Source organism: Pituophis catenifer, unplaced genomic scaffold (genome assembly GCF_029215685.1).
Source record: "Pituophis catenifer annectens isolate HBS135680 unplaced genomic scaffold, rPitCat1.0.hap2 SCAF_15, whole genome shotgun sequence".
Taxonomy (NCBI): Eukaryota; Metazoa; Chordata; class Lepidosauria; order Squamata; family Colubridae; genus Pituophis; species Pituophis catenifer.
The window spans coordinates 1,515,001-1,534,156 of record NW_027256895.1 but is presented as its reverse complement, the minus strand read 5'-3'; the positions used below and the strand labels follow the sequence as shown (position 1 = coordinate 1,534,156).

At 48.1% G+C, this 19,156-nt stretch overlaps 1 protein-coding gene across 1 annotated transcript in view; it reads left to right on the top strand.

Moving 5' to 3' along the window:
* The first annotated feature begins 597 nt into the window (after positions 1-597).
* ACADVL (acyl-CoA dehydrogenase very long chain) overlaps positions 598-19,156 on the top strand; it is a 26,947-nt gene continuing 8,388 nt past the window's right edge. The window contains exons 1-15 of the mRNA XM_070954669.1: positions 598-797; positions 902-974; positions 4,701-4,775; positions 6,593-6,665; positions 7,700-7,764; positions 7,881-8,015; positions 8,176-8,320; positions 11,419-11,548; positions 12,803-12,925; positions 13,333-13,531; positions 14,156-14,260; positions 14,971-15,057; positions 16,215-16,277; positions 17,753-17,854; positions 18,048-18,145. Coding sequence (XP_070810770.1) covers positions 742-797; positions 902-974; positions 4,701-4,775; positions 6,593-6,665; positions 7,700-7,764; positions 7,881-8,015; positions 8,176-8,320; positions 11,419-11,548; positions 12,803-12,925; positions 13,333-13,531; positions 14,156-14,260; positions 14,971-15,057; positions 16,215-16,277; positions 17,753-17,854; positions 18,048-18,145 — 1,529 coding nt within the window. The 5' untranslated portion in view covers positions 598-741. The remainder of the gene's footprint in view (positions 798-901; positions 975-4,700; positions 4,776-6,592; positions 6,666-7,699; positions 7,765-7,880; positions 8,016-8,175; positions 8,321-11,418; positions 11,549-12,802; positions 12,926-13,332; positions 13,532-14,155; positions 14,261-14,970; positions 15,058-16,214; positions 16,278-17,752; positions 17,855-18,047; positions 18,146-19,156) is intronic.

Below are 19,156 nucleotides of genomic sequence, written 5' to 3'. Positions count from 1 at the left end.
TCTGCCGCCTTCGCAAGGAAAATCCGCCGCCGCCCTCCTCCTTCGGGCCGCTCTCGCCGTCCTACGGTCTCCGCAAGCCTCAAGGACACTCTAAGAGGCCGGAGACCCCTCAACAGAGAGCCCCAACACTCCTCCAGCTGGGCCAGGGCTGCAGCGGTCGAAATTCAGCCCTCCAGAGGCCCCCTGGAGCCATAATCACCCCCCCCGAGGATCACCCGGATCACAGGGAAGCTGCCATCTTGCGCATGCGCAGAACAGAACGCTCTTCCTTGCAAGCTCTAATGGGAAGAGGATCGCTGCTCGGAAGGGGGGTGTGTGGGTGTGGGATAGAGGGCACTCTGTACATGCTCAGAGGTCCCACTTTGCAAGCCCCAAGGGGGGGGAAAAAAAAGGGATCGTTCTCCTGAAGGGGAACACTCTGTACATGCTCTCTCCCTCTTTTGCAAGCCCCACTGGCAAAGGGGAGGGGGAGGCCCGACCCCCTGCCCAGGAGCAGCAGCCACGTCCGCAGCCCGAGCGAACTCCAACTCCCAGCATGCTCCGCCCTTGCTCCTCCTCCTCCCCCCTCCTCCTTCCCCCCCCCACTTTGACTTGGGAGGGGGCGGAGCGAGCAAAGAGCGGAACGAAGGCAGCAAGCAGCAGCAGCAGAAGCGAGCGCAGCCGCGCCACCGTGCACGAAAAAAGAAAAGCTAGGACCAGATTTTCTGAGCCCCCTCCCCATTTGGAGCCCCCTCCCCAGGCATGGCAGCCCTCCGCCTCTCCCCACGCCTCTTCCTGGGGCTGGGCGCCCTGCGGGGGTGAGTAGGGGCTGGGGGAAGGACTGGGGGGGGGAAGGGGATCTTTCTTGAGACCACCCTCCCACCCATTTCATTGCAACGCAACCCCTTCCCCACTTTTGTAGGCCCGGCTGCCCCTCGGTTCTGACGCCCCCCGGCCGCCCTGGGAGACTCTACGCCGCCCAAGCCGCCGTCCAGGTAATTGTGGGGAAGGGGCTTCCTCCTGCTAGGCTCTACGGCTGGGTTGGAAGAGGTGCCTCGGTGAGGACTAGAAGCTTGAGCCTTCGAGATCCTGGAATGTCTTGCTTGCAACCCCGAAGACCCCTTTCCCCTTTCCCCACCCCCATCTGGGCTTTTAATTCTGGGTCTGGGGTCCTCCTTGCAACACACACACACACAGACACGGTTGATCTGGCTGGATCCCCACGACCGACCCGGGTTGACCCAGATGGGCGTCCGGACGGAGCCCTTGGAAGGGCAGCCGCGTCATCCCGGGAATATTTAGGCGCTGGATCTGGGGGAAAGGTGAGCGGGATGACAATGGCACGCCGGAGGAGCCCGTCCCGGGACGGTGGGGGTGGGTGGGCAAGGAAGGAAGGAAGAAAAGGACCCCGGACTGCCCCCCTTCCCTTCCCTTCCCTCCTTTCTTTTTATCTTCCTTCCTTTTTCTCTCTCTCATTTTCCTTCCTTCTTTTTCTCTCTCTCCTGCCTGCCTGCCTTTTTCTGTCTTCCTTCCCTTCCTCCCTCCCTCTCTTTTCCCTCCTTCCTGTCTTTCTTTCCTTCCTCTGTCTTCCTTCGCTTCCTCCCTCTTTTCCTTCCTTCCTTCGTCTCCTTTCCTGTTCTCCTTCCTCCCTTCTCCCTTCCTTCCCCCTTCCCTTCCTCTCTTCTTATTCCTATCACCCTTCCTTTCCTTCCTCCCTCCTTCTCTTTTCCTACCTACCTACCTTCCCTCTCTCTCCTTTCCTTTTTCTTTCTTGCTTTTTTCTGTCTTCCTTTCCTCCCTCCCGCTCTCTTTTCCTTCCTTCCTTCCTTTCTCTTCCTTCACTTCTTCTCTCCCTCTTTTTCTTCCCCCTCCCTCTCTTTTCCTTCCTTCCTTCCTTCCTTCCCTTCCTCCTTCCCTTCCTCTCTTCTTATTCCTAACTCCTTTCCTCCCTTCCCTTCCTCCTTCCCTCTCTTTTCCTTCCTTCCTTCCTTCCTCTGTCTTCCATCGCTTCCTCTCTCCCTCTTTTCCTTCCTCTCTCTCTTTTCCTTCCTTCTGTCTTCCTTTCCTTCCTCTCTCCCTATCCTTCCTCCCTCCCTCCCTCCCTCTCTTTTCCTTCCTTCCCTCCCTCCCTTCTTCCTTCCTTCGTCTCCTTCCCTGTTCCCCTTCCTCCCTTCCTCCCTGCCTTCCTCCTTTCCTTCCCTTCCTTCCCCCTTCCCTTCCTCTCTTCTTATTTCTATCGGCCGTCCGTCCTTCCTTCCTTCCCTTCCTCTCTCTTCCTTCATTTCCTCTCTCCCTCTTTTCCTTCCTTCCTTCCCTCCCTTCTTCCTTCCTTCGCCTCCTTCCCTGTTTTCCTTCCTCCCTCCCTCTCTGCCTTTCTCCCTTCCTTCCCCCTTCCTTTCTTCTCTTCTTATTCCTATCGTCCATCCGTCCTTCCTTCCTTCCTTCCCTCCCTTCTTCCTTCGTCTCCTTCCCTGTTCCCCTCCCTCCCTGCCTTTCTCCCTTCCCTCCCTTCCTTCCCTTCCTCTCTTCTTATTTCTATCGCCCGTCTGTCTGTCCTTCCTTCCTTCGCTTCCACTCTCTTCCTTCGCTTCCTCTCTCCCTCTTTTCCTTCCTTCCTTCCTTCCCTCCCTTCTTCCTTCCTTCGCCTCCTTCCCTGTTTTCCTTCCTCCCTCCCTCCCTCTCTGCCTTCCTCCCTTCCTTCCCCCTTCCCTTCCTCTCTTCTTATTCCCATCTTCCTTCCTTCCTTCCTCTCTCTTCCTTCGCTTCCTCTCTCCCTCTTTTCCTTCCTTCCTTCCCTCCCTTCTTCCTTCGCCTCCTTCCCTGTTTTCCTTTCTCCCTCCCTCCCTGCCTTTCTCCCTTCCTTCCCCTTTCCCTTCCTCTCTTCTTATTCCCATCTTCCTTCCTTCCTTCCTCTCTCTTCCTTCGCTTCCTCTCTCCCTCTTTTCCTTCCTTCCTTTCCTCCCTTCTTCCTTCCTTCGCCTCCTTCCCTGTTTTCCTTCCTCCCTCCCTCCCTGCCTTTCTCCCTTCCTTCCCCCTTCCCTTCCTCTCTTCTTATTCCCATCTTCCTTCCTTCCTTCCTTCCTCTGTCTTCCTTCGCTTCCTCTCTCCCTCTTTTCCTTCCTTCCTTCCTTCCCCAACCAACCCTGGGTGCCTCCCAGACTCAGGACCCCGACCGATGGCAAATTGCCAGCCTGTGTTCTGTTTTGCCCCTTGGCGAGGTGTCCCTGCCCTTCCCTGCTCCCACAAGGGACTCTGAGCAGTTTACAAACAGTGTAAGGCAGCCTCACAAACAACCGGCTGGCCCAACGCCCAGCGAGAACCACAAGAGGTAAAACGTGCCAGTTGCCTGTAGGACTTCAGAAGGAGGCAGCCAAGGATCCGCTTAACGACGGAAGGTTTGTTTAACGACCACCAGAAAAAGGGGCGTATAAGAGCTACACGTTTTATGGCAGTGAAGGCCTGCGGCTGCAGTGGGCAGGCTCCGTTGATGGCTGCAAGTCGAGGACTGCCTCTGAGGGTGAAATAATTGAAATAAGTGGACGGTTTTACAGCCTATTTATGGGGCCCTGGAATCTGTCAACCTGAGCGTGGCTGGACCGGATTTCACCGGGATTAAAAGCAGATCATGCCACACCACATGCTACAGCCGGCCAGCCTTTACCCCCTGTCCCGGCGGTGACCTGCCTCCATCCCTACCTTCTCCAGCTCTTTAAAAGGAAAAAAAGAAACTAAATTCCACGTTCCTGCAGCGTTGCATTTAAATTCCACTTTTTATGCAGCGTTGCATTTAAATTCCACTTTTATGCAGCGTTGCATTTAAATTCCACTTTTATGTAGCGTTGCATTTGAATTCCACTTTTATGCAACGTTGCGTTTAAATTCCACTTCTGCAGCGTTGCATTTAAAACCCGCTTTTATGCGATGTTGCATTTAAATTCTACTTTTTCTGCAGTACTGCATTTAAATCCTGCTTTTCTGCAGCATTGCATTTAAATCCCACTTTTTTTAAATGTTGCATTTAAATCCTGCTTTTCTGCAGCGTTGCATTTATTTTATTTTTTTATTGAAAAAGTTTTCAAATACAAGTTTTTCCCCCTTTCCCCCCCCTCCCCCTCCCTAACCCCCCCCTCCCCCCCTCACCCCCTGTGACTTCCTCATAACAAAAAACCAAATTCATAACAGATTACTTACTCCCTCCTCTAAATACTGACCTTTACTTACTAGAAATATTATTAATATTATAACATCCCCTTTTAACCATACATTTCAAAAAAGAGAAAAAGAAAAAAAAAGAGAAAGAGAAAAGATTCTACTATGACATTATATGATGACTTCTAATTTAACATATTTTTATAACCCCCAATTTAACAATAATCTGCCCTTTTTCTCCTCTTTCAAACTTTTATCTATATATTATTTTACAACATTTCAAATGCAGCGTTGCATTTAAATCCCACTTCTGTAGCATTGCATTTAAATTCCACTTTTCTGCAGCATTGCATTTAAATTCCACTTTTATTAAACGTTGCGTTTAAATCCCATTTTTCTGCAGTGTTGCATTTAAATTCCTCTTTTCAGTAGCTTGGCATCCAAATTCCACTCTTATTAAACGTTGCGTCCAATTTCCGCTTTTATGCATCGTTCCGGCCAAACCCCTGGGATGAAGGTAGCACCCCATAAATTCCAACGAACGTCACGCTATCTGTCCCCCTCTTTTGCAGGCCGCCCCGGAAAAGCAGAGATTAAAGGCAGAGTCATTGACCCAAGAAGAATCGGGGAAAAAGCATCTACCTACGGTACGTGGTCTTTTCTCCCCCTCTCCCTTTTGTGGGGGGGGTCTCTGGAACAATATTTGGGGGACTAATTTTGATGCAGCACGTGGGGTAAGGAAAGGCAGAGAAAAAGGAAGTAAATTTCCTATTAGGTATTTCAGCTGCTCTTTTCCTATTGGCTGCCTCTATGTGATGTCATAGAAGGCCCAGAAGGGCTTGTGGAGGCCAATTGAGGAGGGGGGAAAAGGACTACGGGTCCCATGTTTCTCAATCTTGGCAACTTGAAGATGGGTGGACTTCAACTCCCAGAATTCCCTAGCCAGCATGTCACTTTCCCATCCCTTCTAACTCATTTTTAACCTATTTGTGTTATTTGTTTTCCCCCCACTTTGCTAAATTCAAGATATATTACATCTGCCGCATTCCCACCATCTATGAAGAAAGTTACCCGATTTTTTTTTTTAAAAAGATGCAATAATTTTTGGAAAAGTCTATAGCCACATTATAGACTTTTCCAAAAATTATTGCTTTTTTTTTTTTTCTTCTCTCCATGCTGAATTCTGGGAAACCTCTGGGAATTCTGGGAGTCGAAGTCCACAAGTCGTAATAGTTGTGAAATTACTCGAATAGACAAACCACAACTCCCATCAACCGTTTAATGGGCCGCCGCCCTCCCATCTTCCACCCTCAAGCTTATTATTATTATTAATTTCACGCCTCCTCCCTTTTGGGTGTCGCCCGTTTCTGAGGTCAAGGAAATAGTCACCCCGAAACTCCTTTCTGGCTTGGCAAGTTGTTGTAGTCCTCAACTTAACAACAGTTCGTTTAGTGACCGTTCAAAGTTACGTCATTAAAGAAAAAGGGACTCATGACCGTTTTTCACACTTAACGACCGACCATTGAAAGTAGACACAGGTAGTTCTTGACTTGACGCTTGGCCACTGACTCGTATTTATGATGGCGGCAAGGTCCCGGGGTCACGGGATCCCCTTTTTGTGACCTTCCGAGTCAACAGGGAAACCGGATTTGTTTAACGACCATGTGACTTGCTTTATAGCTGCGGGGGATTTGCTTAATAACTGTGAGTAGAAAGGCCGTAAAAATGAGTCAAAACTCACTTAACTGTCTCACTTAGCCACAGAAATGTTGGGCTCCCTTGTGGTTGTAAATCGAGGACTAGCCTTATGTATTTATTTATTTATTTATTTATTTATTAAATTTTTATACCGCCCCCTCTCCCGAAGGACTCGGGGCGGTGAACAGCCAGAAGTAAAAACACACAATACAAATATTAAAATATATTAAAACAAAATTAAATTAAATTATTATAGTATGTGTGTGTGTGTGTGTGTGTGTGTATTTATATTTATATATATAAATATATATGCAAAAAATTAAAATCTCGGGTGTTTTCCCGCGTCACTATAAATAAGTTGGTTAAAATATTCAAAATCCTGGTTAAAATCCCAGCTTAAAATCTTCTAAAATTCCTTACAGAGCACTCTGCAAGGAGCACTCTGTAAGGAATTTTAGAAGATTTTAAGCTGGGATTTTAACCAGGATTTTAAATATTTTAACTTTTCAAAATGGGGTGGGGGCTGCAGAGAGATTGGATGGGGGTGGGGGAGGTGACCTCTGCCAGAAGGGGAAGTTGTCCTGGCGTCACAATCTGAGATTTTGACAACCTCAGGAATAGAGATTCTGGATCCTTCCCCAAGGGACGGTGCCTTTTCTCTGCCTGGAAACAGGGACATGTCACAGGACTCGAACCCAGGACTCCGGAGCAGGCAGTGACTGAGTGACCCTTTAATTAACTTTTCTTTTTTCTCTCCCACCGCCAGGAAACCAAATCTTTCGCGGTGGGGATTTTCAAAGGCCAGATCATCACGGAGCAAGTCTTCCCTTATCCCTCAGGTAAAATAAGTGGGGGGGGGGCAGGATGGGAGGTGTGTTTGTGGGTCTGCGGGTTTTGTGCATGTGGGGATTGGCTGGTTCAGCGCGTGGACGTATGTCTGAAACGACCCCTTGTTTGTTTGCTGGCTGGCAGCTGAGGCCTGTTTGCAGAGGACTGGGGGGCTCCGAGAGGCACAGGCGGTCCTCCCCCACGCCTGATGGGGAGGGGGGGGCTTCCCCAGGAGCGTGCTGGCACGACAATAGTCCTCGACCTACGACCGCAATTGCCACCAGCATTTCCGTCGAAGGTTTGAGCAAATCGCGCTCGATTTTACAACCTATTTTCCCCTGGTATTCATGGAATTGCTAAGGTTGTTAAGTTAATCACGTGGCCATTAAGCGAATCCCCCATTGACTATGCTGGGAAGGTCGCAAAGGGGGATTCCCCTGACCCGCAAGATACTGCAACTAACATAAAAAACATGCCCCAATTTTCACCGTGGGAAATGCTGCAACGGTCGTAACTCTGAGGACTGGGCGTAAGTCGCTTTTTTCCGTTCCTTGTAACTTCGAATGGTCCTTAAGCGAATTGTTGTAAGTCAGGAATTACCTGTATTTTAATTTTTGATTTTTGAAATGAGTTCCTCGTTGCGTCGTCTTTGGATTTTTGCAACGCTGCAACAGTCGTATGTCGAGGAGTGGTCATGAATCCCGTTTTTCAGTGCCATTGTAGTTTTGCATGGTCACTAAACAAATGGACGTAAGTCGAGGACTGGTCCTAGGTCTTAAGTGGGAATGGTCACTAAACAAATGGACATAAGTCGAGGACTGGTCCTAAGTCCTTTCTTAAGTGGGAATATTCACTAAACGAACGAACGTAAATCGAGGCCTGGATGTAAGTGACCTTTTCCAGTGTCATCGTAACGTTGAACGGTTGCGGAAAACAAACGGACGTAGGCCGAGGACTAGTAAGCCACTTTTGATGGCTAAAGGAACGGACATAAGTCCGAGGACTGCCCCGCCCCAAATCATGCCTCCTTCTGATTTTGTCCCAGTCCTCAACGAGGAACAGACGCAAACTTTGCAAGAGCTGGTGGGTCCCGTCGGCCGCTTCTTCGAGGTGAGGGGGTGAAGATTGGGGGGGGCGTTGGGTTTGAGGGCAGGTGGGAGGTGGGCCCCCCCCTCCAGCAATGCTCTCTGTCGGTGTCCCGCCACCCCCCCCCCCGGTTTCCGCAGGAGGTGAACAATCCGTCGCGGAATGACGAGCTGGCCCAGGTCCAGGAGAAGACGATGCAGGGGCTGAAGGAGTTGGGGGCCTTCGGGCTTCAGATCCCCACCGTATTTGGGGGTCTGGGGCTCACCAACACCCAGGTCAGTCCTGCCCCCCCCTCCGAGGGAGGGGGCACCCCCTTTCCTCCCCTGCGGGTTGCGCTCAGATCTTCGGCGGCGCATGCTTTGAAGCGTCCGGTACCGTTCCTTTGCACACAGCCTCTCTCTCTCCTCTCTGCCCCCCCCTCCTTCCTCCCCCCAGTATGCCCGCCTGGTGGAAATCGTGGGGATGCACGACCTGGGGGTGGGCATCGCCCTGGGTGCCCATCAGTCCATCGGCTTCAAGGGCATCCTGCTCTTCGGCTCCCAGGAGCAGAAGAAGAAATACCTGCCCAAGCTGGCAACTGGTAAGGCCGGGCATGGGGGGGGGGGGAGGGAGAGAGGGTGGCACTGCCAGGGTGGGGCAAGGGACACCCCCACCCCCAACCCAGGATGGGAATCCCACCCACCCCAAATTGAATCTTTGTCCCTGGCTGCGTTGCATGGAAGGAAGTTCATCTGGTGCCAGATTTTATTTCTCTTTTTATTTGTTTTATTTGTGGTTTATTATGATTCTTTCTTTCTTTCTTTCTTTCTTTCTTTCTTTCTTTCTTTCTTTCTTTCTTTCTTTCTTTCTTTCTTTCTTATTTATTTATTTATTTATTTATTTATTTATTTATTTATTTATTTATTTAATCAAATCTATATGCCGCCCTTCTCCCGAAGGACTCGGGGAGGCTTAATGTTTTATTTTATTGATGCTTTATTTAGTTTATGATGTTTATTTTGTGTACTTCATGTTTTGTTTATTTTGTGTTTTGCTCATTTTTTATTTATTTTATTGATGTTTGTATTATATATTTCTTTATTATTTATTATTAAAATTTATATGCCGCCCTTCTCCCGGAGGACTCGGGGCGGCTCACAGCCATCACGTAGAGTAAAAACAATAACAATAGCAATAAATAAAGTTTAAAAAAAAAGAAATACAATTTAAAATCCCACAATTAATTGTTTTTATTGATTGTTTTATTTATTATGTTTGTCTTTATTTTGTTTACGTTCTATTCATTTGATTGATGTTTATTTTTTAATATGTTTATTTTATTTACCGGTATGTTTATTTTGATATGTTTGATTCGTTTGATTTCTTTTATTTGTTTATTTTATTGATTCCATTTATGTTTATTTTATTTTTGTTTCTGTTTTGTTTATTTTATTGATGTTTATTTTATGTTTGATTTGTTTGTTTATTTTTTTTTGTATTATATACTTTTATTGACTGATTGCTTTTATTTATTTATTTATTTATTATTTATGTCTATTTATGCTGATTTTATTATTCGATTTTTGTCCCAGCTTTGGCTGCGCAACGTATCTCCAATTTTCCCACAACAGCCCTGTGAAGTGGGTTGGGTTGAGAGAGAGGGAGACTGGGCCAAAGTTACCCAGCTGGCTTTATAGCTAAGACGGGACTAGAACTCACCGTCTCCTGGTGATTGACACAAGCCAGCCAGCTTTTCCAAGGTGAAATTAGAACTCACTGTCGCCTGGTGATTGTCCCAAAGTCACCCAGCTGGCTTTATGGCTAAGGCGGGACTAGAACTCACCATCTCCTGGTGATTGACACAAGCCAGCCAGCTTTTCCAAGGTGAAACTAGAACTCACTGTCGCCTAGTGATTGTCCCAAAGTCACCCAGCTGGCTTTATGGCTAAGGCAGGACTAGAACTCACCGTCTTCTGGTGATTGACACAAGCCAGCCAGCTTTTCCAAGGTGAAACTAGAACTCACTGTCGCCTAGTGATTGTCCCAAAGTCACCCAGCTGGCTTTATGGCTAAGGCAGGACTAGAACTCACCGTCTTCTGGTGATTGACACAAGCCAGCCAGCTTTTCCAAGGTGAAACTAGAACTCACCGTCGCCTGGTGACTGGTCCAAAGTCACCCATCCGGCTTTCACAGCTTAGCCGGGACTAGAATTCCCAGTCTCCTGTTGCTTGGCCGAAGTCACCCAGCCCTCTTTTCGTTTCTACGGCAGTACTAGAACTCACGCCCCCTGGTGATTGTCCCAACGTCACCCCGCTCGCCGCCTTTCCTACATAAGGCTAGTAGCTCATTATTTCCTTGCGATTGGCCTAATGGCACCCAATCAGCTTTCATGACGATGGCGGGACTAGAACTCCCGGTCTCCCGCTTTCTCGCCCAACACTTTCAACTCAACACCAAACTTTCTGTTCTGGCCCAGCTCCCCAAACACGACAAAACCTTTGAAGTGAACTCAAAGATTCCTTGATTAGGAGCGCCGGCAGTCCCGGCAAAAAAGTTTCTCTCTCACCGCAGGCTAATAAATCCGTCGGGCAAGGGAGATAATTAGTTGTCTGCCACATCTATTCATCTCTGCCCCCTGCCTTTGATCCCCAGAGATAGGGAGGGGCTTCGCTAGCAGAGGTGGCTCTTCTGTCCCGAGGACCGGCCCATAGATTTCCCCTACTCTCTCCTCTCCTCTGCCTTCTGTGCATCGGGCACCGGACCCAGCTGTTCCTCCTCCTCCTCCTCATCAGCCCCCTCCAGACCTCCTGGGGCCTGTTGACTCTCCATCTGAGGGCTGACGGACGGCCCAGGCTCCGCCTCTCTCTCTCTCTCTCTCTCTCTCTCTCTCTCACCCTGACTCCCATGCCTCCTCCGCCTCCTCTGATTTGGCTGCCGGACAGGCCGCAATACTTTCTCTTACATTTCCTTTGCTTGTCACATGGGCTTTATGGTGTGCTGTGGGGAGGGGGTGGGTGTTCTGTCCCCGTCTCACACACGCACACCAGCAGTCGACCAAGAGTTAAAATAAACCAGCCGACAAGAATTTCCTTTGATAGCAGAATTGGCAGCAACCCAGTAGCTGCTTGCCAAAAACCTTACTCACAGAGGGAGATGTTCCTCCTCCGTCAGATAAACCAAAATAAATTCACAAAGCCAAAGAATTGTCAAGTCCAGTCCATAATAAATCCAAGGAAGGCAGATAACGAAGTTCCAGAGACACCGTATGACTTGCTAGCTGTTCAGTTTTGTCCGTCACAAAGCCTGAATGGCCACCACACCCCCTTTTATCCCCTGTGGGGTGTGGTCCAGGGACTCAGCTTAATCTCTGCCACGCCGCCTCCTCTGCTGCGCGCGCTTGTCTTTCCGACGCTGTCAGGGATCCAGCCAAGACTCATCTCCATCACTGTCTAACTGCGGCTGCTCGGAAGTGCCTGGCTCCTGGCCTATCCCTTCTCCTTCGGAAGACACCTGAGGCATTGCCAGAGAGGAGGGTCCTGGAGAGGGAGGCCTGGCCAACTCCTCTCCTTCACTTTCGGAGTCTTCTCCCTCCGATAAGACGGGCTCGGGGGTCGGAGTCACAACAGTGGGCGGGCATAGAGGAATACCTTTTGTGTCACTTTCTCCCTCCCTCCTTCCTCACCCCCAACCCCACCCAGGTGAGCACATCGCCGCCTACTGCCTGACCGAGAACACCAGCGGCTCCGACGCGGCCTCGATCCGGTCCAGAGCCGAACTCAGCCCTTGCGGTACCTACTACACTCTCAACGGGAGCAAACTCTGGATCAGGTGAGGCGGCCTTCGGGTGGGGGGGGGGGAAACGGACGGATGACACACAGGTGACGTCGCCTCCTCCCCCCCCCATTATCCAGAGAATGACTTTTAAACAGCCTTGAAATACAGGCCGTCCTCCCCTTACAACCGTTCGTTTAGCGACCGCTCGAAGTTAACAGCGGCACCGGAACAAGGGATTTAGGACCGTGTTTCGCACTTACGACTGTTGCCGCAGCCCCATGATCACGTGGTCAAAAATCGAGACTCTGGACAACTGTCCTGTATTTATGACAGGTGTAGCGTCCGGGGGTGGGTGGGAGCGGTTGTCACATTTTGTGACCTTCTACCAAGCAGAGTCAATTGGGGGAGGGGGGGTAGCCAGATTCACTTAACGACCATGCGATTCATTCAAGCGCTGCCGGGATTCGCTTAACAACTTGACGGGCTCCCTTGTCGTCGTAAGTCAAGGACCACCTGTAATTTAGAAGGCCAAGAGGTCTGGAAAGCGAAGCCGCCCGGTTTTCTGCTCGATGCGAGAGGGACCCCTTCGTGCCTCAGTTTCTCCCCCCCCCCCCCCCCGACTTTGTATAAAATATACAAAAGTATGGAGGCTATTGCTTAACGCATTATAAGCCGCCCTGAGTCTCCGGAGATGGGCGGCATATAAAAATAAATAAAAAAATAATAATAATTCAGATTTTGATTGATCAGGATTGATTCCGGTTCTGGAGACAAGGCTTAAGTTTAAAATTTTTTGCATACCAATATTGCAGATAAAGAATAAAACGCAGGTATTACGACCAGACTAGGAAGCAGAATTTCCGTCACTTAGCGAGACAGTTGTCCAGGGAATCGTGCCGGATTTTTTTCACCTTCTTTTCCACCACGAATCATGGTTGTTAAGCGAATCCAGTGGTTGTTAAGCGAATCGGGCTTCCCCGTTGACTTTTGCTCCTCCGAAAGACCGGTCAGGTGATCTCCTGGACACCACATCCATCGTAAATACGTGCCGATTACCAAGAGTCTGAATTTTTACAATACCGAGGATGCCACGACGGTCGTAAGTGCGAGGACAGAGCCCAAGACTCTTGTTTTTCCTTGCTGTGGTAACTTCAAACGGTCGCTAAACGAGTCTGCCACTTTCTGCAAAAAGACAAACCAGAAGGCAAAAGAGTGAAATAAATAATAAAAATTCAATTCGCGGAGGTCTTTTATGGGGGGGGGGGGGACACAAGGGTGAGGGTCCTAAAACCTCCTTTTCTCACCCAGCAATGGCGGCATCGCCGAAATATTCACCGTTTTTGCCAAAACGCCGCAGCAAGACGAGACGGGGAAGATGAAGGACAAGGTGACGGCCTTCATCGTGGAGCGGGCTTTTGCGGGGGTCACCAGGTGAGCCGTCGAAGGACACCCCGTCCCCCCAATATCCAAGCATTGGAATTTTCAGTTCCTTTTGGGGTACGGAGACAGGCTCTCCCCCCCCACCCTTGAACCGGTGGGGCGAAGTTTGGGGCAGGGCAGAGAAGGGGAGCCCCCCCTCCACCCGGGGTCTCCTGGGGCAGGGGTCTCCAGCCTTGGCAACTTTAAGACTTCTGGACTTCAAGTCCCAGAATTCCTCCACCAGCTTCACTAGACTTCAGCTCTATGCCTGCTTACTCTTTTGTAATCCCTTCCTCTGCAATTCCTCCGCATGATTGAATGGGGAATTCTGGGAGTTGAAGTCCACAAGTCTTAAAAGTTGCCAAGGTTGGAGATCCCTGTTCTGGGGTGTCTTAATTTCCCCTCCTGCCCCCCCCCAGCGGCCCCCCCGAGAAGAAGATGGGCATCAAGGCGTCCAACACAGCTGAAGTCCACTTTGATAACGTCCGAGTGCCGGTGGAGAACGTTCTAGGTGCGCCAGGCGCCGGGTTCAAGGTGGCCATGAATATCCTGAACAACGGGCGCTTCGGCATGGCAGCCGCCATGGCGGGCACCATGCGGGCGCTCATTCACAAGGCGGTGAGTGACTTTGGGGCCCCCACTTTCTTCTCAAGCACCCCCATTGAAGTTATCGTCCGCAGCATATTCCCCTCTATCCCCTTATACAGGCAGTCCCCGAATTACGACCGCGATTTGAGTCCCAATTTTTTTGTGGCTGAGCGAGACATTTGTTCAGTGAGCTTTGCCCTGTTTTACGACCTTTTGTGCCAAGGTTGTTAAGCGAATCACTGCAGTTGTGTGGTAACTCTAATGCTCGACTTACGACCGCAATTGAGCCCATAATTTCTGTTGGTAAGCGAGACATTTGTCAAGTGAGTTTTGCCCCGTTTTACGACCTTGCTTGCCAAGGTGGTTCAGTGACTCCCATGTCATTAAACGAATCCGGCATCCTCATTGACTTTGCTTGAGGGAAGGTGATCAGGTGACACACCCCCAGGGACCGTCATAAATGTGAGTCAGTTGCCAAGCGTCTGGTTTTTGATCATGTGACTGCAGTGGTCATAAGTATGAAAAATGGTCTTTAGTCACTTACTTCAGTGCCCATGTACCTTTAAAAGGTTGCTGAATGAACGGTTGTAAGTCGAGGACTAGCTGTTTTCCCTTCTAAACCTTACTCTCTTTTTTTCCCTTTCTCTCCCAAAGGTGGACTTTGCCGCCAACCGAACTCAGTTTGGGGAAAAAATCCACACTTTCGGAGCCATCCAGGAAAAACTCGCCCGCATGGCATTGCTCCACTACGTGACGGAGGTACGGGCATGCAAAACGGGTGCCCCAAATGGCCACCTTGAGGACTAGAAACTTAGTTCTTCCGAAATCAAATCTCTGACACCGATCCGGAGACCACACCTTGAAAGAAAAAAAAAAAATTAGCATATAATAACGTAAAAACCCTTTCTGTGATACTTGTCGTCCTTGCCATAAGGACCGGAATTGAGCCCTGAATTCCAGTCGTAAGTCGTGCCGGGCGTTAAGTGGGTCACTACGGAATGGCATCCATTTTTAATGACCTCTTTAAGTGAATTCATTGTCTCAATGGGTTTGGGGTTTTTTTTTGCCAGAAATGGGAATTAGACACATTTGTGGCAAAATCTTTTGAGTATTTATATTTTTATTAAATTTTATTTGATTGTGTACAATCAAAGGTTTTGCGTTGTATCCTTTTAATGCAGTCATAATTAATAGTTAATATTTAATCATTCATATAATTAATGTTAATTAATATTGAATCATTGTGTCCTTTTAATACAGCCAGGCACCCAGATTTGCCCTGTGGCAAGATGGACAACCAATAAATTTAATTAAAATGAATAAATAAACACAGTTTAAAAACCCATAAATTCTGCTCACATGACTGCAGGATGCTACAAACGGACGTAAATTCAACCCATTTTTGTAGACACTCTACAATATAATGCTAAAAAAAATTACTGTTATTAAACAATATTTTAAAATTTTAGTCAATGGCGTACATGATCAGCGCCAACATGGACCGGGGGGCTTCTGACTTCCAGATCGAGGCGGCCATCAGCAAAATCTTCGGCTCGGTGAGTGCTGGCAAGGGTACCAGGGTGCCAATCTGGTTATGGTTTCTGCCCCCCCCCTACAGACCCTGTGGCCCTTTGGCCTGCTTGGGGGGGGGGTTGAAAGAAAAGAGGGAAGGAAGGAAAATGAAAGAGAAAAATGAGAAAGGAAGGAAGGAGAGAGAAAAGGAAGGAAGGAAAACGAAAAAATGGAGAGATGAGAGAGAAGGAAGGAAGGAAAATGAAAGAAAAAAGGAAGGAAGGAGAGAAAGGAAGGAAGGAAAATGAAAGAGAAAAACGAGAAAGGAAGGTAGGACAGAGAAAAAGAAGGAAGGAAGATGAAAGAAAAAATGGGGAAGGGACAGAGGGAGGAGAGAGAAAAAGAAGGTAAGAAAAGGAAGGAAGGAGAGAAAGAGGAAAGAAAATGCAAGAAAAAAGGGAAGGAAGGAAAATAAAAGAGAAAGGAAGGAAGGAGAGAAAGAAAAAGAAAGGAAAATGAAAGAGAAAAATTAGAAAGGAAGGTAGAAAAAGAAGGAAGATAAAGAGAAAAAATGAGAAAGGAAGGTAGAGAAAAAGAAGGAAGGAAAATGAAAAAAAAAGGAAGGAAGGAGAGAGAAGAAAAGAAAATGGAAGGAAAAAGGGAAGGAAGGAAAATGAAAGAGGAAGGAAGGAGAGAAAGAAAGAAAGAAGAAAGGAAAATGTAAGAGAAAAATGAGAAAAGAAGGTAGGAGAGAGAGGAAAAGAAAATGGAAGAAAGAGAAGAAAGGAAAAAAAGAAAAATGAGAAAGGAAGGTAGGAGAGAGAAAAAGTAGGAAGGAAAATGAAAGAAAAAGGAAGGAAGGAAGGAGAGAAAGAAGAAAAGAAAAGGGAAGGAAAAAAAAGGAAGGAAGGAAGAGAAAAAAAAAGGAAAATGAAAGAAAAAAGGGAAGGAAGGAAAATGAAAGAAAAATTGTGGAAGGAAGGAAAATGAAAGAAATGAAGGAAGGAATGAAGGAGGGAGGGAGGGAAGGAGGGAGAAAAAGAAGGAAGGAAAATGAAAGAGCAGAAATGGGGAAGGAAGGAAGGAAAATGAAAGAGAAAAAAAATGAAAGAGGGAAGGAAGGAAGGAGACGTGCCCGTCATATCCAGAGAAGATCCTTCCTTCCGTGTTGCTTTGATCTGTCTTTTTCCTCCACCTGCAGGAAGCTGCCTGGAGCGTGTCAGACGAATGCATCCAGACCATGGGGGGCATGGGCTTCATGAAGGTCAGTTTTTTTGGGGGGGGGAGATGGGGGGGGCTAATATCCAGGGTTCAAGTTAGCTTCGTTTATTTAGGCGACTGTGGAAAATGGGAGCTTAACAAGCATCTCCAAGAAGCTTTTTTTTTTAACGGGGCCTTTAGAACCTATTCAATCTCCTGTTTTTTTTTTTTATTTCTTTCAAAATGGCTTCCCGCAGAACCGGTGAGGAGGCTGGTCTCTTCGCTGATAACGAGGAAATTATCATTTGTTAATGTCTGTTTCCGTCGGCGCTTCTCAACCTTGGTGGCTTTAAGCTGGGCGGACTTCCAACTCCCAGAATTCCCCAGCCAGCCAGGCCTGTTTTTTAATTCTCCTGCCTCTTCGAACGGAGAGATTGCAGAGGAAGGGATTCTAAGAGAGTACGCCTCAAAAGGAATGCATTCGTGCTAGGCTAGGGAATTCTGGGAACTGAAGTCCCCCCAGTTTAAAGTTGGGAACCCCTATCTGGTTTCCTGAAGCTTTTATCGGCTTTATCTGAGAACCAAAGATTGCCTTAGCTTGTACGGTTTATGTGCCGATGTTCAATGATGGTTTAATCCACGCACCGGTCTCGGATCAAGCATAGATCTGAGCAATGAGCACCATTAATGTCATCAAACCATTTGGCATCAATCAGTTTCACTTCTCTCTCTCTCTCTCTCCTTTTTCTCATCCTCTTTGTCCTTCTTCATCTCCTCTTTCTCTTCTTTTTCTCTCTTTTCCTCTTTCCCTTTCTCCTCTTTCTCCTCCTCCTTTCTCTTTCTGCCTCTCCCTCTCCTTCCCTTTCCCTTTCTCCTTCTTTTCTCCTTCTCTTTTTCTTTCTCTTTCTCCTCCTTTCTGTTTCTCCTCCTTTCTCTCTCTTTCCCTTTCTCCTTTCTCTTTTTCTCCTCTTTCTGTTTTTCTTTCTCCTCCTTTTTCTCCTCCTCTTTGTCCTTCTCCTTCTTCATCTCCTCTTTCTCTTCTTTTTCTCTCTTTTCCTCCTCTTTTTCTTTCCCTTTCTCCTTCTCTTTTTCTTTCTCCTTCTCTTTCCCTTTCTCCTTCTCTTTCTCCTCTTTTTCTTTCACTTTCTCCTCCTTTCTGTTTCTCCTTTCTCCTTTTCTCTTTTTCTTTCTCCTCCTTTCTCTTTCTGCCTCTCCCTCTCCTTCCCTTTACCTTTCTCCTTCTCTTTCTCTTTCTTTTCTCCTTCTCTTTTTCTTTCTCCTCCTTTCTGTTTCTCCTTCTCCTCCTTCCTCTTTTCTCCTCTTTTTCTTTTTCTTTCTCCTCCTCTCTGTTTCTCCTCCTCCTTTCTCTTTCTGTTTCTGCCTCTCCCTCTCCTTCCCTTTCCCTTTCTCCTCCTTTTCTCCTTCTCTTTTTCTTTCTCTTTCTCCTCCTTCCTCTTTCTCCCTCTCCTTCCCTTTCTCCTTTCTCTTTTCTCTTCTCTTTCTCTTCCTCTTCCTCCCATCTGATCTCCCCGGCTGCAGGAAAGCGGCGTGGAACAAGTGATGCGGGATCTGCGCATCTTCCGGATCTTCGAAGGCACCAACGATATCTTGCGGCTTTTCATTGCCCTCTACGGGTTCCAGGTGCGTGACTTTTAACGACGGGCGAGATTTGGGGGACCCGCACTAAGCCGCCTGGGGGGGGGGGGGAACGGGGACGGGTAGTCCTGACCCGTTAGCCAGTGGAGCAGCGGGGCAGCGGATCCAGAGAGGTACGGCATAAGGAAATCCAGCTTTGATCTTCTCCGCTGTCTGTCCGATTTTCCTTCTGGTCCAGAACGCCGGGAACCAGCTTCGTGGTTTGCAACAAGCCATCAAGAACCCCTTTGGCAATGCTGGCTTGTTGGTCAGCGAGGCGGGGAAACGAGTCCGCAGGTACGCCTCTTTCCTCCCCGATCAGGTGTGGGCGGATTCCGCTTCCCAAAGCTGGGAAAATATGGTGGGAGGAGACACGAGAGGACGTGGGAGGAATCCTGCCGGCCGTGGTGTCACCGGAAGACGGTGATTCGTGGTTACAACTAAGCCAGGATGTTCAACAAGCCAACATGGCTTCCCTATCGCCCTAAAAAGATCGCAGGACGTGGGGCTGTCAGCGAAACTGGCCTCTCGCTATGTTAGACAAACTTTTATTCTCCAGAAATTCCTCTCTTAATGTCCTAGAGGTAGCAAATGCCTCCGTTCTCAGAGGTGAACTGCTCCTGCCATTGGAGGCTCTCTATCTACGGGTTTGTCCTCGTCTTAACGCCCACGATTGAGCCCCGAATTTATGTTGCTAAGCGAGACATAGGTTAAGTGAATTTTGAGCTTCCTTGCCACGCTTGTTAAGGGAATCCCTGCCGTCGTTAAGTGGGTCACACGGCTGTTAAGCGAACCTGGCTCTCCCCCATTGAACTTTTCCTCATCAGAAGGTTGCAAAAGTGGATCTGGGTCGTAAATACGAGTCAATTGCCAAGCGTCTGATCGAAATTCAGTCACGTGACCCAGCGGTCATAAGTGTGAGAAACGGCCTTAAGTCACTTTTCCCAGTGCCGTTGGAACTTCGGTCATTATTTATTTTATTTATTTATTTCAATTTATATGCCGCCCCTCTCCGAAGACCCATTAAACGGTTGTTAAGCGAGGACTACCTGTAATTTGTGGCTAACAAACTCAGCCTTTTTCCAGCGAGTCTGTCTCCTTTTTTTATTATTAATATTATTATTTTTAAAGCTACCAAGAAGATCAGTTTCCATTTTGCGGCAGTGAGTTTCTCTCTTTATTATTTCTACGTTGCCCGTCAAAATCTTTTTGAGTTTTGGTGGGGTTTTTTTTTTTTTTTTTTTGGTTCTCCATCCGTCCGTCATTTTTCCCATCGAACCCTGAGCTCCCATCGACTTCAAAAGCAAA